The 24,875-nt window shown below is 44.1% G+C and overlaps 1 protein-coding gene across 1 annotated transcript; it reads right to left on the reverse strand.

The window, feature by feature from the left end:
- Positions 1-11,615: 11,615 nt before the first annotated feature.
- IL9 (interleukin 9) lies at positions 11,616-14,575 on the reverse strand. The gene is made up of 5 exons (XM_055566777.1): positions 14,462-14,575; positions 14,311-14,346; positions 14,194-14,226; positions 13,089-13,220; positions 11,616-11,861 (listed from the first exon to the last, which is right to left on the reverse strand). The coding sequence occupies exons 1-5, from the start codon at positions 14,573-14,575 to the stop codon at positions 11,751-11,753; spliced, it is 426 nt and encodes a 141-aa protein (XP_055422752.1). The 3' UTR covers positions 11,616-11,750.
- Positions 14,576-24,875: the final 10,300 nt, after the last annotated feature.

Consider the following 24,875-nt stretch of genomic DNA (forward strand, 5'->3'; position numbering starts at 1 on the left):
CCCTAAGTGCCTTGTGCTCCTGCTTCCTGTAGTTTAGGAAGACCTCCCTGCGTCTTAGTCTCCTTTGTGCTGAGCCCAGCACTGGCACCCGCTGCATGCTTTACTGGTGTTTACTGATTGATTTAACCACATCCTCAGGTGTACAAAAGATTTTTAAAAAAGAAAATTGCTTTTTTTTTTAATTTAATGAAGTTTAGTTTTCTCCAAGCTTTCATTCTACCTGGTGGCAGAAAGAGTGATTTTGCCATTTCAGGTGTAAAATTCTGAAATTCCAAGTAAAATTCAGGCAGTTCAGTACTTCCTCCTCCTCCTCCCTCTCCTGGGGTGACTTTCAATTCTTGGGGCTTGGGGTTTGAGGGAGAAGCTTCTGGCTCTTAGAAGATGCTCCATCCTGGGCTAGCACTCTTCCTGTCCAGCCCTGGGGCATGGCCTCCCCTGCACGGTGGCTTCTGTGCAGACATCTTCATTCCCGTCTGGTCCTGGCCTCATGGCCTCTGCATGCCGTATCTGCCAACCCCAAGGCCCCTCTGACATTACTATGCTCCATGACACATCTACGCCCTTCTTGGTTCTGTGGGAAAAGCTTTGCTGTCAGCACTGAAACTACTCAAGGGCGGGCATCAGGTCCACCTTCCTGGGGCTCCCTATGCCACACCACTTGGTGGGTAGTAGGAGGCAATTTGGGTTGTAATCTCCCAGGGTGCACAAGACGTGCAGCTCAGGAGCCCTCCCTTCTCAGGTCCTCAAACCTCTCTGGATTTCTGCCACTACCACTCCAAGGTTATCTGGGGGCCGGGCACTCCCCAGTGTCTGCTTCCACGGTGTTTCTCTTCCATGGGTCATAGAGTTGTTACTTCCTCCCCTAGAACTAGAATCTCTACATTTGGAAATTCAAAAGCCAAGAATTAACGTCTGTATTAATCAGTAAAGAACAGTCACCTCAACTGATGCAGAAAACACATTTGACAAACTCCAATACTTGTTCATGATAAAAACGCTCAGTGAAAGAAAACAGAGAGAGTTTCCTTAACCTGATAAAGTGCATCTTCAAAAAGTCCACAGCCAACATCAAACTTATGGTGAAAGGCTAGATTCTTTCCTACTAAGATCAGGAACAAGACTCTGGCCATTTCTATCCAGCATTGCACTGGGTGTTGTAGACAGGGTAATTAGGTAAGAAAATGAAATATAAGGCGTCCACACTGGAAAGAGAACTAAGCTATTTCTACTTGCAGATGATATGATATGGTACATGGAAAATCCTAAAGAATTCACTAAAACCTGCTATTCAATAGACCCAATAAACAAGTTCAGCAAGTTTTCGGATGTAAGATCAACCTACAAAAATAAATTCTATTTTTATAACTTAGCAATGAAGATTCCAGAAATGAATCCAGAAATTCAGCAAACAATTCTATTTACAATAGCATTTGAAAAATGAAATATTTAGGCACATTTTAATAAAAAGAAGTACAGGACTTCTACACTGAAAGCTATAAACCTTATTGGAAGACATGTTTAAAGCTCTCAATAAACAGAAAGATAGTCTAAGTCAGGGATCAGAAAATTAAATATTGTTACGATAGCGGTACTTCCCAAATTGACTTACAGATTTAATTCAGTCTCTCTAAAACGCCAAGCCACATTTTTTTTTCTTTCAGAAACTGAAAAGCTAATCTTAAAATTCATATAGAAACACCAAGGACCCAGAGCAACCAAAACCATTTTGATAAAGAAGAGTAAAATTGGAGGACTCACACTTCCCTACTTTGAGGCTGCGGTGATCAACGCAGTGTGATGCCGGCACAGGATAGACTTGTAAAGCGACAGGATAAAACTGAGAGTCCAGAAACACACCCTTACATTCGTGGCCAATTGGTTTTCGATGTGGGTATCAAGACGATTCAGTGGAGAAAGAATAGTCTTTTCAACAAATGGTGTTGGGACAACTGGGTATCCATCCACATACCAGAAGTTGGAACTTTATCTCATACCATATACAAAAATGAACCCAGGACAGATCATAGACCTAGATGTAAGAGGTAAAACTGTGAAACTCGTAGAAGAAGACACAGAAATATATCTTTGTGACCTTGGGTTAGGCAAAGATTTCTTGGAATAATGAAAGTACAAGTAACAAAATAGACACGTTGGATGATAACTTCAAACTTTTGTACTATCAGTACCTTGAAGAAAAGAGAAAACTCACAAAATGGGAGAAAATATTTGCAAAATCTGTGTCAGATAAGGTATTTTTATCCAGAAGATACAAAGAACTCTTACAACTCAACTATAAAAAGACAACTCAGCTTAAAAATAAACAAAAGATTTGAAAAGGTATTTCTCTACAGGTGGCCAATGAGCACATGAAAAGATGTATCACTAGTTATAAGGGAAATGCAAATCAAAGCTACCATGAGGTACCACCTTATGTCCAACAGGATGGCTACAGTCAGAAAGATAATTACAAGGGATTATAATTAAGTGGAGAAATTGGAACTCTCATACATTGCTGAGTGGAAACAGAAAATGGTGCAACTACCTTGGTAAACAGTTTGACATTTCCTCAAAAGTTAAACACAGCATTACATATGACTCAGCAATTCCACTCATAGGTATATACCTGAGAGAAAGGAAAACATTCACACAAAAAACCTTTATGTGAATGTCTGCATGCATGCGTACTCCATTGTTCAGTCATGTCCAACTCTTTGTGACCCCACGGACTGTTGCCCACCAGGCTGTTCTGTCCATGGGATTTCCCAGACAAGAATACCAGAGCAGGTTCCATTTCCTCCTCCAGGGGAATCTTCCCAGCCTAGGGATCAAACCCATGTCTCCTGTGGCTCCTGCTTTGGCAGGCAGAGTTTAACCACTGAGCCACCTGGGAAGCCCTATGAATATTTATAGCAGCATTATTCATAACAGCCAGAGAACAGAATCAACGCAAATGTCTATCAACTGATGATTGGATAAACAAAATAGAGTATATCCATGCAATGGAATATTATTTGGCTATGAAAAGAAATGAAATGGGACTTCCCTGATGGTCCAATGGTTAAGACTCCAGGCTTCCATTGCAGGGAGCGTGGGTTCAATCCCTTTTCGAGGAACTAAGATCCCACATGCTGTGCAGCATGGCCAAATTAAAAAAATAATAATAAAAAGATAAATGAACTACTGATGCATACTACAACATAATGAACCTTGAAAGCATCATTATAAGTCAAAGAAGCCAGTCCCAGAAAAACACATGTCGTATTTCATTTATAGGGGAATTCAGAAAGGGAAAGTTTATAGAGACAGAAAATAGATTATTAGTTGGTTAGGTTGTGGGAAGGGAGAAGAAGAAATGGCTGCTAATGTGTTCAGGGTTTCTTTTGTGGGTGATGAAAATGTTCTAAAATTAGACTGTGCTGATGGCTGCCCAGCCCTGTCAATATACTCAAAACCACTGAGTTGTACACTCTCAATGGGTGAATGGTCTTTGCGGTTCTGCCGAGCACTCCCTTCCCAGAGGATGAAAGGTGTTGGTCTGGGATGAATAAGGAGGGGAGCAGGGTAGAAAAGGAATTGCAGGGCTGAGACTGTACAGTATCTTCCTGCCTCACATTGGATGGATGGGCAGAGAGGGACAGACCAACAGGTGCATGCAGGCTGATCAACTTTCAGGCCAGTAGTGTCTGAGCTTGGCTTTGGCCCTGGGCAGTGTGCCCTGGTCTGGAATCTCCTGAAAACCAACCCTGCCAGGGACCGGGCAACATGAACAAAGCAGCTGGCTGTGTTGAGAGCCACCACCCTCCTGTGGGTCAGATTTAAGAATGTAGCTGTGGAGTCAGTTACCTGAGTTGGAATCTTGGCTTCTCCACTTGTGAGCAGTGTGCCCAGGCAAGTTATATAACCATTCTGGGTCTTAGTTTCCTCTTTTGTGAGCTGATCATAATAACCTACCTACACCTACCTCAGAGAAGGGAAAGGCTGCCCACTCCAGTATTCTGGCCTAGAGAATTCCATGGGCTGTATAGTCCATGGGGTCGCAAAGAGTCAGACATGACTGAGCGACTTTCACTTTCACTTTTCACACCTACCTCATGGGCTTAATGAAGTTTCAACTAGAGAGTGAACAAAACATCCTTCACCAAGTGTCTACAAGATGACTTGTAGATCAATCTCAACTCCCCTGCCACAGGAAGGAGAGTTATAACAGGGCATCTCACCACAGACAGCCCTGAGAACCCTGCTCTGAGCTGGCTGCAGGGGTGCAGGCTGTGGGTAACGCCACTTTTGCAGAAAAGCCGAGGGAAACCACGAAGCTCTGCTGGTGACTAAGCTGTGACCGTGGGCCGCAGCTTATCTCTCTGCCATCTTCTCTGGCATCTGATCGTGTCCTTAGGTTGTGTTTTGAAACCATCCCCAGCTCCCAGCATGTGTCCTTGCTGTGATCCCCGTGTGAGGTGAGTGTTGCTGAGGAGGTGGCTTCCGAGGCTGCAGGCTGTAAACCTCATTGTGTAACACGACACAGCTCTGTGTCTGGGACCAGTCATTCAGAAAACCCAGATGGATGGAGAGGTGAGCAGAGGGGGAGGCCCTGCTGCCGTGACCTGGATGCCTCGTGGTGGGCCGTCCGGGGAGCTACCGAGGTCTCTGACCCTCCTGGAGGTGCCCCAGCAAAGCCCAGAGAGGAGCCTGAGAGAGTGTTCCCCAGTTTCTGTAAGTGGGGTCAGAGCTAAAGAAACACCCACAAATCCCTTATCACATTTCTGAAATCCAAACAGTCCAAGATTCATTGAGACTCATTTGGCTGCCAAGCCTGACTGCCTTGGTGATGGCTCTGTGTGTTTTGCAGAATATTAATGTGTTTAATTACAGCATCCTACCCCAGGCTCTGTTTGGATATTGTGTAATATATGGCGTGTGAACAGCATAGTCTCTTTCTAAAAGGCTAAATACTTTGAATTCTGAAAACCCTCTGGCCCCCAGGTTTTTGGATAATAGAATGTAGACCCATATTATCATGAATCTGTTTTACTGTTGGGCTGTCATCAGAGGAAGCACAAGATAGAAACTTGATCTACACAGTGTAAGAAATGAGCAGAATGCAGAGAGCAAAGCGTTTGGAATCAGAGACAACTAGGGCTGGATCATTACTCTGAATCTCAGAACCCATGGGACCTTGGGAAGGTCATTTAACCTTTTTGAGCTTTGATTTCCTCATCTGCAAAACAGAAATAATAATACCTGTCTCTTGCTGTTTACTAGGAGGTTAAATGCTCAGATGTCTTTACAGATTCTTTAATCTGCCTGCAATGTGGAAGACCCAGGTTCGATCCCTGGGTTGGGAACATTTCCTAGAGAAGGGAATGGCAACTCACTCCATTATTCTTGCCTAGAGAATCCTAATGGACAGAGAAACCTGGCAGGCTATAGAGTCCATGAGGTCACAAAGAGTCAGATGTGATGGAGCGAGTAACACAAATGAGATAATACATGCTTAGCACATACAGAAAGAAGGAAGAAAGTGTTAGTCGCTCCATCGTGTCTGACTTGACTGTTGCCCTCCAGGCTCCTCTGTCCATGGGGATTCTCCAAGGCAAGAATACTGGAGTGGATTGCCATGCCCTTCTCCAGAGGATCTTGTCAACCCAGGGATCAAATCCAGGTCTCCCATGTTCCTTGGGCTTCTTTACCATCTGAGCCACCAGGAGTCTAGTCCATACAGTTCAGTTCAGTTCAGTTGCTCAGTCATGTTGGACTCTTTGAAACTCCATGGACTGCAGCATGCTAGGCTTCCCTGTCCATCACTAACTCCCAGAGCTTGGTCAAACACATGTCCATCAAGTTAACGATATCATCCAACCATCTCATCCTCTGTCATCCCCTTCTCCTCCTGCCTTCAATCTTTCCCAGCATCAATGTCTTTTCCAATGAGTCAGTTCTTCACATCAGGCGGCCAAAGTATTGGAGCTTCAGCTTCAGCATCAGTCCTTCCAAAGAATATTCAAGACTGATTTCCTTTGGGATTGACTGGTTGGATCTCCTTGCAGTCCAAGGGACTTTCAAGAGTCTCCTCCAACACCGCAGTTCAAAAGCATCAATTCTTTGGTTCTCAGCTTTCTTTATGGTCCAACTCTTACATCCATACATGACTACTGGAAAAACCGTAGCTTTGACTATATGGACCTTTTAGAGCAAAGTAATGTCTCTGCTTTTTAATATGTTGTCTAAATTTGTCATAGATTTTCCTCCAAGAAGCATGCATCTTTTAATTTCATGGCTTCAGTCATCATCCACGGTGATTTTGGAGCATAAGAAAACAAAGTCCATCACTGTTTCCATTTTTTCCCCATCTATTTGCCATGAAGTGATGAGACCAAATGCCATGATCTCAGTTCTTTGAATATTGAGTTTTAAGCCAGCTTTTTCACTCTCCTCTTTCACCTTCATCACAAGGCTCTTTAGTTTCTCTTTGCTTTCTGCCATAAGGGTGGTGTCATCTGCATATCTGAAGTTATTGATATCTCTCCTAGCAATCTTGATTCCAGCTTGTGATTCATCCAGCCTGGCATTTCACATGATGTACTCTGCATATAAATTAAATAAGCAGAATGACAACATACAGCCTTGAAGTACTCCTTTCCCAATTTTGAACCAGTCCATTGTTCTATGTCCAGTTCTAACTGTTGCTTCTTGACCTGTGTACAAATTTCTCAGGAGAGAGGTAAGTTGGTCTGGTATTCCCATCTCTTTAAGAATTTTCCACAGTTTCTTGTGATCCATGCAGTCAAAGGCTTTGATGTAGTCAATAAAACAGAAGTAGATGTTTTTCTGGAATTCTCTTGCTTTTTTCTGTGATCCAACGGATATTGGAAATTTGATCTCTGGTTCCTCTGCTTTTCTAAATCCAACTTGAACATCTGGAAGTTCTTGGTTCACATACTGTTGAAGCCTGGCTTGGAGAATTTTGAGCATTACTTTGCTAGTGTATGAGATGAGTGCAATTGTGAGGTAGTTTAAACATTCTTTGGCATTGCCTTTTTTTAGGATTGGAATGAAAACTGACCTTTTCCAGTCCTGTGGCCACTGCTGAGTTTTCCAAATTTGCTGGCATATTGAGTGCAGCACTTTCACACCATCATCTTTTAGGATTTGAAATAGCTCAACTGGAATTCCATCACCTCCACTAGCTTTGTTCATAGTGATGCTTCCTAAGGCCCACTTGACTTCACATTTCAGGATGTCTGGCTCTATGTGAATGATCACACCATTGTGGTTATCTGGGTCATGAGCATATTTGTTTGTACAGTTCTTCTGTGTATTCTTGCCACCTCTTCTTAATATCTTCCACTTCAGTTAGGTCCACACCGTTTCTGTTCTTTATTGTGCCTGTCTTTGCATGACATGTTCCCTTGGTATCTAATTTTCTTGAAGAGATCTCTAGTCTTTCCCATTCTGTTTTCCTCTATTACTTTGCATTGATCACTGAGGAAGGCTTTCTTATCTTTCCTTGCTCTTCTTTGGAACTCTGCATTCAGATGGATGTGTGTGTGTGTGTGTGTAGTTGCTTAGTTGTGTCCAACTCTTTGCAACCCCAAAGACTATAGCCCATCAGGCCCCTCTGCCCATGGGATTCTCCAGGCAAGAACACTGGAGTGGGTTGCCATCTCCTTCTCCAAAAGGAACTGTAGAAAGAAAGAAAGTGAAGTCGCTCAGTCGTGTCCGACTCTTTGCAACCCCATGAACTATAGCCTACCAGGCTCCTCCATCCATGGAATTTTCCAGTTTCCATGGAACTCCCAGTATTGGAGTGGGTTGCCATTGGAGTGAGTATTGGAGTGGAATGGGAGAGTGCGTTATCCCATTCAGATGGATATATCTTTCCTTTTTTCCTTTGCCTTTTGTTTCTCTTCTTTTCTCAGCTATTTGTAAGGCCTCCTCAGACAACCGTTTTGCCCTTTTGCATTTCTTCTTCTTGGGGATGGTTTTGTTCACCACCTTCTGTACAGTGTTACAAACCTTCATCCATAGTTCTTCAGGCATTCTATCAGATCTAATCCCTTGGATCTATTTGTCACTTCCACTGTATAATTATAAGGGATTTGATTTAGGTCATGCATGAGTGTTCTAGTGGTTTTCCCTGCTTTCTTCAATTCAAGTCTGAATTTTGCAATAAGGACCATAGAGAGTAAGGGCTTAATATTACATGAGTCATATTAAAACATAATAGTAAGTATATTATTTGATAGGCCTTTTTCATGGCGCCTTTTCTGTGGGATTCCACGGGGCCAGGTGGGGCGCCCACACAACAGCCAAAGCTGAACCGTGCCCTCAGCACAGCCGGCAGGGCAGCCTCCAGTGCTGGGAGCTGGGCGCCAAGAGGCAGAGCCCTGGGGCCAGTAGGGGTCAGCCTTTGAGTCTCTGGGAGGAAATCATAGAGGATTTGCTGGGAGATGCACGTAAAAACAGTCATAGCTGGAGCCCAAATTCTAAGGTTGTGGAAGATCCCGAGGAAGCCTGTGCCCCACCCCTGCCACATGAAGTTTTCCGTTTCTCAGGGTCGACAGATTGTGACTGTCATCTGTATGGAGGTACGTGTCCCCTGCAACATGCCTGATGGCATTTGGTGCTGAGGGAGGACCAGGTTTAAAGCACTGAACTGAAAGCCTCTGGACTTAGAGATCCAACTTGTTGCCCTTTGACAAACACAGCACAGAATTCATCACTGAGAAGCTTGTCTGTGTCAAAACCAAGACTAACATAGCCGTGATTGGATGTTCCCACGGACTCACTAACAATAAAAAGCTCCCTTGACTTGGCCCCCTGTGCTAAAACTCCTCCTCTTTCCCTGTGCGGGAGGGGCTTGGATGCAGGTGGAGGGAGAAATCCACGCCAACCCCATCGCTAACCATGCTGGACGGCTACGGGGACCACGCTGCCCACACCATTAGGGAACCTCATCTCTGGCCAAGGCCTGTTTGTTGTGCAGGTCATGTTGGATATTGCTTGACACTGTAACTGATGGAAATTCCTTTGAGCAAATCCCTTTGAGGAATCCTGGCTCTTGCTGCTCTGAGCTTTAAGTATTATTGACATCAGAAATACTGAAGGATGGTCTAGACTCATAAGAAAAAGAAACCATTTTAATTTTTTGCCAGTACCTAGAAAAATACTGCCCTGAGTAGATTCCTCTAAGATCTTCCCAAGCCTCTGAGCCATCAGGCAGTGGGGAGAAAGCCATCCTGATTGCCACACCACCCCAACCCCAAGACACTTCACCCTGCCTCCTTCCTGCCTGTCACACAGAGCCAGGGAGGCCAAGCAGGAGGGCTGCTGGCCAGCTGCCCACCCCCCCACCACCTGCAAGGGGCCAGGTCATGTGAATCCCATGCTGTCGGCCCTCCTGGGGGTGTCTGAAGGGAATTCACCTTTCTGAGCTTGTATAGTATGCTCTGGGTACCATTCCTTCTACAGGTGGGCACATTCCCTGTCCACATACAACTTTGTACTTTGCTTTTCACCTTAAAGGCCTTTCATCCATTCAGTCAATATTTATAGAGCACCTCCTCCAGGGCACAAGCAGTACAGGCCCAAGATAGGCATTTGGGACACAAACGTGAGCAACACAAAGTTCTCTGTCCTCAGGACAATAAACAGTGATCATGATGAATTAGTACATGAGAAAGCATCCTAGAAAGTGGTGAGCACTGTGGCATAGAAACCAGAATCAGAAGTACTGATATGGAAGGGGGGGCAGGTTGAGTATTAAGGTGTGTGCATGCTAAGTTGCTTCAGTCATGCCTGACTCTTTGCAACCCTATGGACCGTAGCCCACCAGGCTCCTCTGTCCATGGGATTCTCCAGGCAAGAATACTGGAGTGGGTTGCCATGCCCTCCTCCAAGGGATCTTCCTGACCCAGGGATGGAACCCTCACTTTTTTAACATCTCCTGCATTGGCAGGCAGGAGATGGATGGTTTAATAGTCAGAGTTCCCTAGAGAAATAGAACCAGTAGGATTGATGGATAGGTAGATGGATGGATAGATAGACAAGCAGATAGACAGCTTTATTATAAGGAATTGGCTAATGCAATTATGGAGGCTGAGGAGTTCCCCTCTCTGCACTCTCCAGGTTAGAGGACCAGGAAGCTGGTGGTGTAGTTCTAATCCAAGTCAAAGGCCTGAGAAGCTGGGGAGCTGGTGGTGTGAGTCCTGGTCTGAGTATTAGGAGACCAGTGTCCCAGCTCAAGCTGTCGGGCAGAGTATGAGTTCTTCTTACCTTTCCTTTTTGTTCTCTTCAGGCCCTCAGTGGATTGGATGGGGCCCACCCACACTAGGAGAGCATTCGCTTAATCTGATCTACCAATTCAGGTGCTCACCTCATCCAGAAACACCCTCATAAACTCAGAATAGTGTTTAGTCAAATATCTGGGCATGCCAGGCCTGGTCAAGCTGACACATAAAATTAACAGATAGCTACAGTCACATAATGGCAGCCAGACAACCTAGTTCAAAAATTCCTTTGATATACCCCAATGAAGCTCTGCACCCCAGCTTGGCACTGCATCTGGCAGAAGTGGGAGCTAACTGAGGGTCCTTCAGGGGAGTGGATGACTGTATTGATCTCAGGGTTTATCTACTTTCTGCTCTGACCCAGATCATCTGCTTCTTCAGAATGGTCAAGGGCTTTCCTCTCTTACAAACACACATGCCCACATTCTTGTGTGTCCTTCATCTCCTGGCCTGACCAAACTGCTGCCTTCTCCCATTTCAGATACATAGTTGGCTTTTCCGGACCCCAAATGCCTTGGCAGTGCCCTGAACATCCCTCCAACAGAACCCATAGATAGGGTACCTCAGGTCTGCCTTTGGCCTCCCCTACAACACCCTCAGACTGTCTGCCCACTCCCATGTACCCTTCCTAACAACCCCAGACACGGTTCATGAAGCTTCAAGTTTTTGTTCAGGGAATAAGCCTTACAATTATTACAGGAGTATTTGATCCATCAGGGGCTTCCCTGGTGGCTCAGACAGTAAAGAATCTGCCTGCAATTCAGGAGACCTGGGTTCGATCCCTGAGTCAGGAAGATCCCTTGGAGAAGGTAATGGCTACCCACTCCAGTATTCTTGCCTGAGGAGTTCCATGGACAGAGGAGCCTGGTGGGCTACAGTCCATGGGGTCACAAAGAGTTAGACACAACTGAGCGATCAACACTTCTCACTTTCACTTGACCCATCAGCTCATTGACAGAGCTTGTACCTTTCTTTCAGAGAAGGCAATGGCATCCCACTCCAGTACTCTTGCCTGGAAAATCCCATGGATGGAGGAGCCTGGTAGGCTGCAGTCCATGGGGTCGCTAAGAGTCGGACACGACTGAGCAACTTCCCTTTCACTTTTCACTTTCACGCATTGGAGAAGGAAATGGCAACCCACTCCAGTGTTCTTGCCTGGAGAGTCCCAGGGACGGGGGAGCCTGGTGGGCTGCTGTCTCTGGGGTCGCACAGAGTCGGACACGACTGAAGTGACTTAGCAGTAGCAGCAGTAGCTTTCTTTGTTCTGAGCATCAAGGAACAAATAAGCACCTGCAGACCAGATTGAGCTTTTTTCCCATATCTATTTATTCCAAAATAAAGACATAAAATTTTAAACAAATTATTACAGCTGATTTTAACATGGCTTATTTGATTTTTTAAATTACAACAACTTAAAGAGGAGGCTTTCTAAATTCAATAAATAGAATAAATAACATTTCAGCTTCATGCTTTGCCTCTCATCCTGTCATTCTGGAAACTTTCCAGCAGAGCCTTCAGGAATGTCAGCGTATTGCCTGTTGTGGTTCGGTTGCATGGCTGTTCACAGGCAAAAGACTGTGGGGATAAAAGTTGACAAAGGCAGAGTGACTAAAACAGTCTGGAGCCCAGCAACCCCAGAAACTGCCCTGCCTAGAGCCTGGTGAGCAGGAGAGGGTGGTCATTGGGAATGGAGGGTGTGCAGGCAGTAAGGGGGCTTGAGGTAAGGAGCAAATGAATGAGGCTCCAGGGCTAATATTTTGTGTAGGTAGCATGGGTGCTTGACTTTGTGGTAGGATTTCAGGTGCCTGCTTGCCACACACACGCACACACACACACACACGCACACCCTTATCAAGGGGTCCTAAATCTTATTAGAGGATGTCTTCTTGAGATACTTTGAGGCTTAAAATTTTGTTATTGTCCTGTTTGGTTGTCCTTCCAAGGTTGTTTTATAGCACAATGACTAAGAACAGGATTTGGCTGTTTTATAGACCAGAGTTCAAATCTCAACACTGCCATTTGTTAAACATGTAGCCTTGGGCAAATCAGTTCACCTCACTGAGCGTCAGTTTCCTCCTTCACAGCTTAGGGTGTAAGTCTGACAGTTGTCATTCAGGTAGGTATTCACTGAAACAGTATAAATGAAGCACTTAGAACTGCATGCTGTTGATGGCAGAAGCCTCTGCAATCCAGTAACTGAGTGAGGAGGGGCCCTCGTAGCAATAGTAATGAAATAGTTTACCTGCTGCCCTTTCCTCCAGGGTCTAGGGTATATATATACACAGGCATTCAGGGCACGTGACAAGCTTCCACCTGGATGTGGATGTGTCTGCCTTTAAACACCTCCCAGTTCAGTGGAAAGAAAACCTGTAACTCACAGGTCACATCGTCCACTCAGCTAACTGAATCTCTAGGATAATTTAGAATGGTATGGGCTATAGCCCTGATTCTCAAGATTTAGCTTCTAATTACAATGTGGCTAGATTCTTTCATTATTCAAGAGATGGAGAGAAGTAAAAGCCAACAGAGAGGTGAGTGTTTTTTAAAATGAGATGGAACGATGAGTCATCCGGGCAGTTTCGTTCAGTTCAGTTGCTCAGCTGTGTCTGACTCTGGGATTCCGTGGCATCCAGGCAGAGCTCACATTAATTCTCTTGTTCTGAATAAGTTTCTTAGATGTCTCTAATCAACCCTGAACTACCAGTTCCAACCTTATCACCCTTTCCCATTCAGGTGGAGTTGGCATTGACATTCTCACAGGAATAACTAACCAGAGCACATCACAGATAAAAACACACTTACTCCACACTTGTTGTTCTTGAGGGTTACGACTATTTTCTTCACCTGGTTGACAATCAGGTGGAATCTCGTGTTCACTGTGGAGCTGCTCATCTGTGACAAGCCCTCTTGGAAGCATGCTGTGGAGCAGTTGCCCTGGTAAATAACAGGGAGTTAGGAAAAGAAACACCCAGAGGCATCTTTGAGTAGGAATCACAAAGAGAATGCTTTTAGAGGTGATTTTAATTTAACCAATGTAATCTAAACTTGGGCTTCCCAGGTGGCTCAGTGGTAAAGAATCCGCCTGCCAATCCAAGAGATGCAAGTTCGATCCCTGGGTTGGGAAGATCCCCTGGACAGGGAAATGGCAACCCACTCCAGTATTCTTGCCTGGAGAATCGCATGGACAAAGGAGCCTTGCATCCACGGCATCACAAGTGTTGGGCACGACATAGCAACGAAACCACCACCGCCATTGTTTCCGCAGTAGCGAAAACTGTGGATTACAAACCCAGGGGATGGGCTAGGTCATGAATGTGTGGTTCCTCCCCAGAAGGTTTCCTCCCCGGAAACCCCTTTTACTTCCCCTCCACCCGCAATCTCAGATGCCCTATCCTTCCGGAGGGCAGCCTTCAAACCTTGCCATAGCCACTATAAATCAGCTAAAGGGAAGGACAGGGAGGGAAGGAGAGAAGCAGGGAGGGACAGACAGAGGGAGAGGACAGAGCATATGGATAGCTGAGGCCAGAGGAAGGACAAAGGGCTGTCGCCTTATCTACATTGTTTTGCAACCCTAGCGTTACCAGCAAATGCATTAGAAAATAATGCTCTATGAACTACATCATTTATTCCATTCTCAGTCCCAGTTTGTGTACATGGCCACTCATCTCAAAACACATTCAAGATTCTTTTTATTGAAAAGTGTTCAGACTTCTCAAGGAGACTAAACGCAAAGAAATGTATACAGTATAGAATTTCAAGATTTTGAAAGGTTTTCAAAATTGTTACTAATCTGTAATGATTGTAATGAAGTCACACTTTCTTACTTAACATACATCAAATAGAACAATTTTGACTTAAAAGCTTAAGAAAAAACAAGATCAAGATAATTCACTTTTACTATACTTACAGAGGAAATGGGCAGACACAAACAATCAGTCGCCTGCAAAAGAGAAATTTCAGATGTGAAGATCCCAGATGTAAATATTAAAATCCGTCTGGAAAGTTCTTAAGGGCATCTACTTACATTGGTGCTGCAGCTGCATTTTGAAGACGTGTCTTTCTAGAAAGTAGAGAAACAAGAACTCGTGAAGAGTGGCGTGTTTTTCATCCTCGTATATTTCACTTAAATTTTCAATTGCTGCCTTTCCCACTGGCGCCCCACCTCTGCATCTTACCTGCAGGTTGTCGATGAGGTACACAACATTCCTGATCCCTGTCAAAGTGAAACACCCCTGGCTGGCTGAAGAGCAGAGGAACAGGGCAGAGGCAAGGACCACAGCCAGGAGCATCTTGACACAGAGCTGGAGCTTAGTCTTCAAATGACTTCAAATGCCTTCAGATCACGTTGTATTTAAAGCCACAAACATGGGAAAACCCTGACATCAAACTGATACCAATGCCCACTTTTTCTCTGTAAGTTTGGGTCACTTGACATTGAAAAAAAAATGTGTATGTATACATATATCTCAAACTGAGTCACTTGGCGAAGACTATGTTACCTTGTCCCAGGAAGTATCATTCCTCAGAAATGATGCTTTTCAAAAAGTTAGGTACCACGATGCTGTAGGAAAAGCTAAAGATCTTAAAACGATAATTTTTTTTAAGGTTCTGGTTGTGAGAGTGAAAATACTTTCCATGAAGCCCAGGTCTGTATTTCCCCCTTTTTACTTTATTGGAAATGCTGATATAAGAGCCAGTCATCGGTATTCTAACGAAGGGGCGGGGGGTGGAGAAGATGAGAAATAGCACAGGAGAGTTGTCATGTCATCAGGGTTTTGCAAGCTCAGTCACATCATTGCTACTTCAGTCTAGCTATATTCTACTCCCCAATCTTAACCTTGTTTTCCATGCCTGGAGCCAGATTCTCTACCTCACACTAATGAAATGCATCTTTGAACAAGTGACTGAAGGAAGAAGTCTTCAAATAAGGCACAGGAATGCGGCAGCAATGCCTGTTAAAACTGGCCTGGAGGATTCCTTGGCATCTTTAAGGAACTTCCATAGCACTGTGCAACATCCAGTTAAAAACTCTGTGCTCAAAATAAGATAATAGTTAACATTTACTGAGTACTTAGTACATACTCGGAGAAGGCAATGGCACCCCACTCCAGTACTCATGCCTGGAAAATCCCATGGACGGAGGATCCTGGAAGGCTGCAGTCCATGGGGTCACTGAGGGTCGGACACGACTGAGTGACTTCACTTTCATTTTCATTTTCATGCATTGGAGAAGGAAATGGCAACCCAGTCCAGTGTTCTTGCCTGGAGAATCCCAGGGACAGGGGAGCCTCGTGGGCTGCCATCTATGAGATCACACAGAGTCGGACACGACTGAAGCGACTTAGCAGCAGCAGTAGTACATGCTAGCCACAATTCTAAGCACTTTATGGAAATTAAGCCATGTAATGCATACAGCCATCAAATGAGGTTCGTGCTAATTTGTCATCTCCTTTTTAAATCTTTTAAAACACTGACTGCAGCTTACCTTCTTGATTTTTTGGCAAAGCTGTTCTTATCGCTATGAGCCAAAAAGCAGTCTTACTGTATCCTTAAGAAGTGCGTAGTATAATTATCCACATTATTTTATTTTATAGATGGGGAAACTAGGCACAGAGAGGCAATTTGCCCAAAACCAAATTTGCCCAAAAGTACACAGCCAGAAAGCAACAAATTTTGTCTTTAAACCCAGAAGTCTGACTTCCAGGTCCAGACCTTCATATTTTGACTCTCCTGCTTTCCTGTGTGTGTGAGTGTGTGTGTGTGTGTGTGTGTGTCTGCCTTTTCCATCAGGATATGTGCCGCCTGGGGATCTAGCTCACCCCTGTATCCTCAGCACTAGGCAAGTGCCTGGGGAACAATGGGCCATTACAAAATGTTTTGGGGTCAAATCACTAATATGAAAAGTTTTCGAAATAGTAGTAAGGAAGGTGAACATAAACTGAGATTTTATAAGGTTTTTAGATCTAGTTTCCAAGGTGCATATTTGGAGGTGTGTGCACTTAAGAAAACGCATCTTCTACACAACAGAGACTGCAAAGGCACTTTGCTGGGCATTTGTGCCATAGTGGCCGACAGGCACGAGTCCATACGGTTTCTCACCACTCCTCCTCCTGCTGTAAGAGTGCGTGACATTTTTGCTTTTCTCAGCGCACGTTGTTTCTTAGGGGTGATGAAGGATCACTGGTGTGTGGCTGCACTAGAGAAAAGGAGTATCTTGGTGGCAAATAATATAAAAAGAAATTGGCTTTCTGCTTAATTCCTCAAATCCTCCCATCTCTCTGACTTCCAAGCCTATGTTCTGCAGGCATGAAGAAGAAGGTTCAAAGGCCCCCTAGCCTCCTAGCCTATGGTATGGAGAAGGAAATGGCATCCCACTCCAGTCCTCTTGCCTGGCAAATCCCATGGACGGAGGAGCCTGGTGGGCTGCAGCCCATGGGGTCGCGAAGAGTCAGACACGACTGAGTGTCTTCCCTTTCACTTTTCACTTTCATGCATTGGAGAAGGAAATGGCAACCCACTCCAGTGTTCTTGCCTGGAGAATCCCAGGGACGGGGGTGCCTGGTGGGTTGCCATCTATGGGGTCACACAGAGTTGGACACGACTGAAGTGACTTAGCAGCAGCCTATGGTAAACACTTTTATTACCAAGCCTGGAATCTATTCCCTTTCCCTGAAAGTGGACCCTGATTAGTTCAGGGTGGCAAGTGCCCAGCCAAACATTCACTTTTTAAGGCTCTCTTGCTGCTGCCGGCCACCATGTGACATGTTCTGTTCAATGTGATGTCTGTATAATTCTTTTGCTTTCTTGGTAGAAGGAGAAAAGAGTAGCTGAAACCTCTCCTTATCAGTTTGGGTGTGGATGTGATGGCAGGAGCTTCAGCAGCAATCTTATAACCATGAAGGAAAAGAATAAGAGAATTGCAACAGTAGCAACACTAACACTTTACATAAACAGAAAATAATCATAAAAACAATAAAAATGAAACTGTGAAACAAGAGAAAGTAATGATAAGAATAGAAGAGTGGTCCTAAATTAATGCTAGGTTTCACTGCCTACTGAAGACCCTGAACCTTGAAACTCAGTAAAAATGGGAAGCTCTTAATATAAATGGAAACTAGCACATGTTGAAAAGATGTTAAAGATATGTGAGAGTCAGATTGAACCTTTTTCCCTGACATCATTGGAAGTTTTAAGAGACTTGAAAGGCCAGTCATCTCACTGTTTGAATCAACATTATTTCATGCTGTGTGTATGAACTATGGGAACCATTTGCCATAGCATCAGGTATACCTCTCACACTGAGGAAGTCTCCACTTATTGCACAGATGGGGGTGAAAGAAAAATGGACTCGTCCAAAGTCAGTTACTGAGGGGATTGTATAGTGTCATGATTAAGACCAGGAACCCTGAAAATAGACTGCCTGGATTCAGATCTTACTTCTACCATTTGTTAAACACATGGCCTTGGGTGGGTGTCTTGACCTCTCCAAGCTTCCATCTCTTGACCATTAAACAGAATAAACTGGGGATGGGGTTGTCATATATAAAGCCTATCTCAGAGGATTCTTATAAAGATTAAGAGAAATATTTATGCAGCAGGTAATGTAGACTAAGTAGCCTTAGGTTGAATTTGACAGGACAATGCAGTCTAGTTTAGGACTCAACAAGCTATAACTATTTGGCCAGATTCAGTGTAAGCTCTGCAAGCTAAGAATAGTCCTTTCAAAGTTTTGTTAAAACGGTACAGATGAAACTATTTGCAGGGCAGGAATAGAGATGCAGATGTAGGGATTGGATGTGCGGGCACAAGGTTGGGCAGGGAATAAATTGGAAGACTGGGAATGATGTATGTCCACTGCCGTGTGTAGAACAAATAGCTGTGGGAAGCCGTTGTATAGAGCAGGGAACTCAACTCAGTGCTCTGTAATTACCTAGAGGGGTGGGGTGGTGGTTGCGGGATGGGAAGCTGGGAGGGAGGGCCAAGAGGGAAGGGATATATTAATATGTACACATATAGCTGACTCACTTCGTGGTACAGCAGAAACTAACACAAAATTGTAAAGCAACTATACCCCAGTAAAAATTATAATTAATAGATAAAAGAAAGGAAGAATTCATGACAGAGAACATATGTTGCCTGTGATGTCTAAAATATTGACCCTCTGACCCTTTACAGAAAAAAGTTGCCTACCCCTGTCCTAGTTGACATATGGCATTCCCTTATTTTCAGAAGACACCGCCAGCTGTCTCCTGCTCCTGAGAAGGGTACAGTTAGAAGCTGGTGGCCCTGTGTCTCTTCTCCCATTGTCCTGCTTATTCAGGTCAGCCCTCCATACAGACAGAAAGGGACTGGGGGCCTTGGAATCTTTGGCAGCCAGATTCTCTGAAACGAAGAAGGGCCAAGCGTAGGACTTCCTACGGCTGTCTATGGAGTGAACTTGGTGGTCCCATGAGCAAAGCGTCTTCTCTTGGTATAGCCATGACCCACCAAGGAGTCTCAGGTAGGGCCTGGTTTACTGGGAAGAGCTTTACATAATGAAGTCAAAAGAAATGGGTGAACTTACCTTCTTTACTCCCCCTGGGCCTAATCCTGGCCTGACCAGCGAGTGAGCCTTGGGTCACCCACCCTCCCCCTGCCCTCTAAGAGCTGGTGCCAGGGAAAGGGGATCCGTGGACACTGGTGCTTCTTGAGCAGGTTATCTAGTCTTTCCAAGCATCAGTACCACCCATGCTCACCTGCGTAGGAGTCTGGGTAGATCACCTAGGCCTACCTCATGGAAGGATAGGAGTGTTCCATCTGGAATACTTCAGGAACGAGCCATGTTTACATTTGGAGATTTGGTCTGATCTGATACAGACTCTGCTCATGCTCTGCTACTCTCACCTACCACCTACCTCACCTACCACCCTCCAGTCACATTGGTTCTTTCTGTATCCAGTCTCCAGGCCATTGCCTTGCTAAGCTCTGCCCGGAATATTCTTCTTCAGCTCTTCCATGTATGGCCCATTCTCATCCTTCAGGTTTCAGATCAAAAGCCCCCTCCTCCAAGAAGCCCTCCCTGACTACAGTAACCCTTGCAATCTGTACGATTCTGTCTTAGGGTCTATTCCTCCTGGTGGATTGCCAGTTCCATGAGAGCCGATATGATGACTGAGTCTTGTTCTTCTTTGTATTTCCAGGGTGCAGTCTATGTTAAGTGCTCAGGAATTACTGGTTAAATGAATGAATGATGAATATATTCCATCTTGTTAAAACTTAACATTTATACTATTTATGAAATGACCAATGCATATTCTCCATGGATCAGTAACAAGAAAGAGTGAATATAACATTTTAAAAACCTGAGCCAGGAAAGACTTTGAAGAGTGATTTTATCAATGAACAAAACAAACCCTCCTGTTTGGTAGTCTCTTGAGAAATGTGAAGTACTGTTAAATCTTCTCCCTTTCAATTCTAATTGAACTACACGAGGAAGGCATGCTGGGTGTGGAAACTTCAGCTCTGTTGAGGATGAAACAGACAGAGAGAGAGAGGTGACTGTTCTTTACAATTCTTTCCCATATCCCCACCCACTCAGTTATAAAGAAGAAAAGAATTAATAATATTTAAATGGTAGCTTTGCAATTCAAAACACCAGTAAACAGCAGATGTTTATCTACGCAAAGTCTACAACTTTTGTAGTTTAGCTTCTAGGATTTCTTTCAGTATGAAAATGTAAATATGCAAATGATCTCTTACAGAGGAAATGCACCAAGCTCAGAAATTTATTACTCACCTACTTTATCAAGAAGGTTGGAGAGTAAGATGCTTACCAAGATGTAGCGTAGATAACATATTTTACAATAAATGACAAAAGACTATACTCAAACATTTATTTTGTTCTAAAGATAAAGTTTGACATTTTTATTCTGTGATTAAAAACCCATGTGTCATGGATTATTTCTCTGGGAATAAAACAAAATGGTTATTTGTTCTAGGAAGCCACAGTGCAAACTGATACACTGCCCCCCGCCCCACAAAGGCACTCAGTTTCTAAGTAAAACCCATTCCACCTTTTTCTGTAAACAACCAAGAGATAACTAGTTATGAGACTCCTCAAGCACTAATTTCTTAATCAGATAGTTATTTCTAGGTTGGTATTTCCCAGTCAAGTGTGATGGGGCAAATCCCACTGGATGCGCTGTCGTCCCTCTACAGGCTTCTCCCCCAAGGAGGTGATTTCTAGCTGGGTGCCCAGCACCTCTTTCCTCCCACCGATCCCTCCTAAGGAAATTCTGGGTCCTCTGGACACAGAAGCTACTGCTCCCAGACTGGCTCCCATGTGGTTTCCAGAGCTCCAAGACCAGCATCCTCTCCTCCTTCCCCTCCCTGCTTATCCTCCTCCTCACTGATGGTGAATAACAATCCAGGCTACCTTCTGTTTTTATTTATTTGGCTGCACCAGCTCTTAGTTGCGGCATGCAGGATCTTTGGTTGCAGCATGTGGGGTCTCTTAGCTGTGGTATGCAGGGGTTGAATTCAGGGCCCCTGCATTAGGAGCTTAGAGTCTTAGCCACTGAACCACCAGGGAAGTCTCCCAAGCTATCTTTATCAATGAAGTTTTTACATCCTCCCATCCACCTAGCGCATCAGTACCTGAAACCTGCCCCTACGTTCATTAGAGACTGTGGGACCCCTTTGCTCTGCCAGTTTATTAGTGTCCATCTAATTAAGAAAGGAGAAGAGCTCCTGTTCTGGATCCTACTGCTGAAGGCACAAGAATTTGTTGAATTTGCGTACTGTGTACAAGGTAACATGCTAAGCACTTCATGTATGTTATCTGACAGGCCTCTCGACAATGCTTATTAGCCCCGTTTTATAGATGTGGAATTTGAGGTTCAGAGAGGCTGAGCATCACCTTAGCCACACAGCTGTCAACTTGAGCTGCATTTATCTGCTTAGCTGTATTTCTGGACTCCCTGATTTGTCCTAGTGACTGGTCTACTTATACTGGTGCTATTGTACCATGATCTTTAGTTTCTGTGGCTCTTCTATATCTAAATATATGGCTGAGTGTATCTGCCTGCTTCTTATTACTTGTCACTTTCAAAAATGCCTTTGTTTCTGTTGTTCAGTTGCTTGGTCATGTCGAACTCTTTGTGACCCCATAAACTTCAGCATCCCAGGCTTCCCCATCCTTCACTATCTCCCAGAGTTTGCTCAGACTCATGTCCATTGAGCTGATGTGCCATCCAGCCATCTCACCCACTGTCTCATCTCCTTCTCCTCCTGCCCTCAATCATTCACAGCATCAGGGTCTTTTCCAGTGAGTCAGCTATTCACATCAGGTGGCCAAAGAATTAGAGCTTCAGCATCGGTCCTTCTAATGAATATTCAGGACTGATTTCCTTTAGGATTGACTGGTTTGATCGCCTTGCTATCCAAGAGACTCTCAAGAGTCTTCTTCAGCACCACCACTTGAAAGCATCAGTTCTTCGGTGCTCAGTCTTCTTTATGGTCCAACTCTCACATCCATACATGACTACTGGAAAAACCATAGCTTTGACTATATGGACCTTTAAGAGAAAAGTGATCTCTGCTTTTTAATACACTGTCTAGGTTTGTCATAGCTTTTCTTCCAAGGAGCAAGCATCTTTTAATTTCATGGCTGAAGTAACCCTCCTCAGTAATTTTAGAACCCAAGAAAATAAAGTCTGTCACTGTTTGCATTTTTTCCCCCATTGATTTGCCATGAAGTGATGAGACCAGATGCCATGATCTCAGCTTTTTGAATGCTGAGTTCTAAGCCAGCTTTTTCACTCTCCTCTTTCACCCTCTTCAAGAGGCTCTTTAGTTCCTCTTCACTTTCTGCCATAAGGGTGGTGTCATCTGCATATCTGAGGTTATTGATATTTCTCCTAGAAGTCCTGATTCCAGCTTGTGATTCATCCAGCCTAGCATTTCACATGATAGACTCTTATTATAAGTTAAATAAGCAGGGTGACAATATGCAGCCTTGATGTACTCTTTTCCCAATTTTGAACCAGTCTGTTGTTCCATGTCCTTTTCTAACTGTTGCTTCTTGATCTGTGTACAAGTTTCTCAGGAGGCAGGTAAGTTAGTCTGGTATTCCCATCTCTTTAAGAATTTTCTACAGTTTCTTGTGATCCACACAGTCAACGGCTTTATTCAGACATTTATAGCTCTAGAAAGTTTTAGAATCCTTTTGATAAGTTTCCTCCAAAAAATCATGTTAGAATGTTAATTGAGATTGTGTTCAATATAAATTGAATTTGGGAAAAATCGCTATCTTAAAAATATTGAATTTCTCCACCAAGGATGATGATATGTCTCTCTATATAGTCAAACCTTTTTTATTTCCCTCAATTGAATTTTACAGTTCTTTTTTCATACAGGTCTGTCTTGCAGAGTCTTGTGAAGTTTATTCCTAGGTTTACCTATTTATGGGCTTCTCACGTGGCTTAGTGGTGAAGATCATTTATTGGAAACTTATTATATCCTGGATATTGTTGTAGGCCTTAGGGATAAAGCAGTGAGCAAAACAAGGTGCATGATTTTGGGAAGCCTACATTCTAGAAAGCAGGGAAAGACGACAAACAAATGAATAGCTTGGTAATAGTAAGGTGGTCTTAAGTACCTTGAACATCAAAAGCAGGTGAGGAAACAATGAGTGGTAGAGGGTGGGAGCTATGTTTTTAAATTTTTTTTAATTGGAATATAATTGATTTACTGTGTTGTATTAGTTTCTGCTATACAACAGCACGAATCAGTATGTATGCATACATCGCCTCACTCTTGGGCCTCGCTCCCGCCTCCGCCCATCCCAGCCCTGTTGGTCATCACGGAGCGCCAAGCTGAGCCCCCTGTGCTCTGCAGCTGCTCGCCACTGGCTACGTGTTTTACACATGGGAGTGTACATATGTCAGTGCTGCACTTTCAGTTCACCCCATCCTCTCCTTCCTGCCCTGTGCCCACAAGTCCATTCTCTATGTCTGCGTAGGGAGCTATGTTCTTTAAGGTGGAGAATGATTTCGTATCAAATCTCTGATACAGTGATTAGAGTAGAGGCCCAAAGAAAGTGGGTGAGTGAGTCAGGGAGATATCTTGGAGAACATTTTAAGGCAGAGAGAATAGAAAGTTTGAAGGTCCTGAGGATAGCGTGTGTCTACCATGCAGGAGGAACAGCATGGAGGCTAGTGTTTCTATAGCAGAACGATTGAAGAAAAAAATGGAAATGGGGTCAGAGAGAGGACCAGAAGGCAAATCACAAAGAGCTTGATTGGCAGCAAGGAGGACTTAAGAGTTTACTAGAAATAAAGTTGGCACTATTGGAGAGCTTTGAGCAGAGGAATAACATGATTTGACCTATATTTTAGGCCATGAAGAATAACTGCTGCCTGGAGAATAGCTGGGACCAAAGTGGAAGACTTGATTGCCCTTGAGACTTAGGTCTGCAAGGCTGCTATTGACCAAAGTGATATTAATAGTGGTAGATATATCAGAATATGGATGTATTTTTAAAATAGAGCCAATGGATTGTGCTGATCGCTGGCTAAATGATGAGAGAGAAGGAGAAGAGTCATTAAGGACTGACATAAGGAAGACTGCAGAAGAAAGAGATATAGAGTGGAGGAGTTGAGGTGGGATGAATTTTGTTTTGGATGTGTTTAGTTTGAGATGCCTATTAAGCATCCAGGGGCCATGTTGAGTAGGTAGCTGGGTATAAAAGGGTAAAGAAAGAGCTGAAGTGTTTACTATTTTAATAGCTGTTGGGTACAGGGTTATGTTTTCTAACTGGTTATTGTTAATATATATGTATAATAATCAGCTTTTTATATGTAACAAAAGACCATACCACCTTAGTGGCATGCAAAAGTAATCATTAATTTCACCTACATTTACAGGGTTCATGTGAGCTTGCCTGAATGGCTCTGCTGATCTTTGGGCTCACTTATACATCTGCAGGTTTGCAGTAGTAGGTTAATCTAGGTTGGGCCCAGCTTCCACATGCCTGAGACTATTGGGATAACCCCATGGGATGTCCTTCTCATAGTAGTGGAAGATCTGTAGCAATAAGCCCGATGCTTAGTTTCTTCTAAGCCTCTGTTTGCATCACTTCTGCCTACATGCCAGTGCCAAAGCAAGTCATATGGCTGATCAGTGAGCAAAGCAGGACACCTTGTCCATAGTGAGAGGACATGTTGCAGTTACTGACAAAGAGGGAGATATGGGGAGTAGGGAGGACCTAGGCCAAATGATGCAATCCAACACAAGAGAAAAACGATTAACGTTTGTATCTTTATCTTGCACCCTGCTAAGTCACTTCAGTTGTGTCCAACTCTGTGCGACCCCATAGACGACAGCCCACCAGGTTCCCCCGTCCCTGGGATTCTCCAGGCAAGAACACTGGAGTGGGTTGCCATTTCCTTCTCCAATGCAGGAAAGTGAAAAGTGAAAGGGAAGTCGCTCAGTCGTGTCTGACACTTAGCGACCCCATGGACTGCAGCCTACCAGGCTCCTCCATCCATGGGATTTTCCAGGCAAGAGTACTGGAGTGGGGTGCCATCACCTTCTCCATATCTTGCACCC

The sequence above is a fragment of the Bubalus kerabau genome, chromosome 1 (genome assembly GCF_029407905.1).
Source record: "Bubalus kerabau isolate K-KA32 ecotype Philippines breed swamp buffalo chromosome 1, PCC_UOA_SB_1v2, whole genome shotgun sequence".
Taxonomy (NCBI): Eukaryota; Metazoa; Chordata; class Mammalia; order Artiodactyla; family Bovidae; genus Bubalus; species Bubalus kerabau.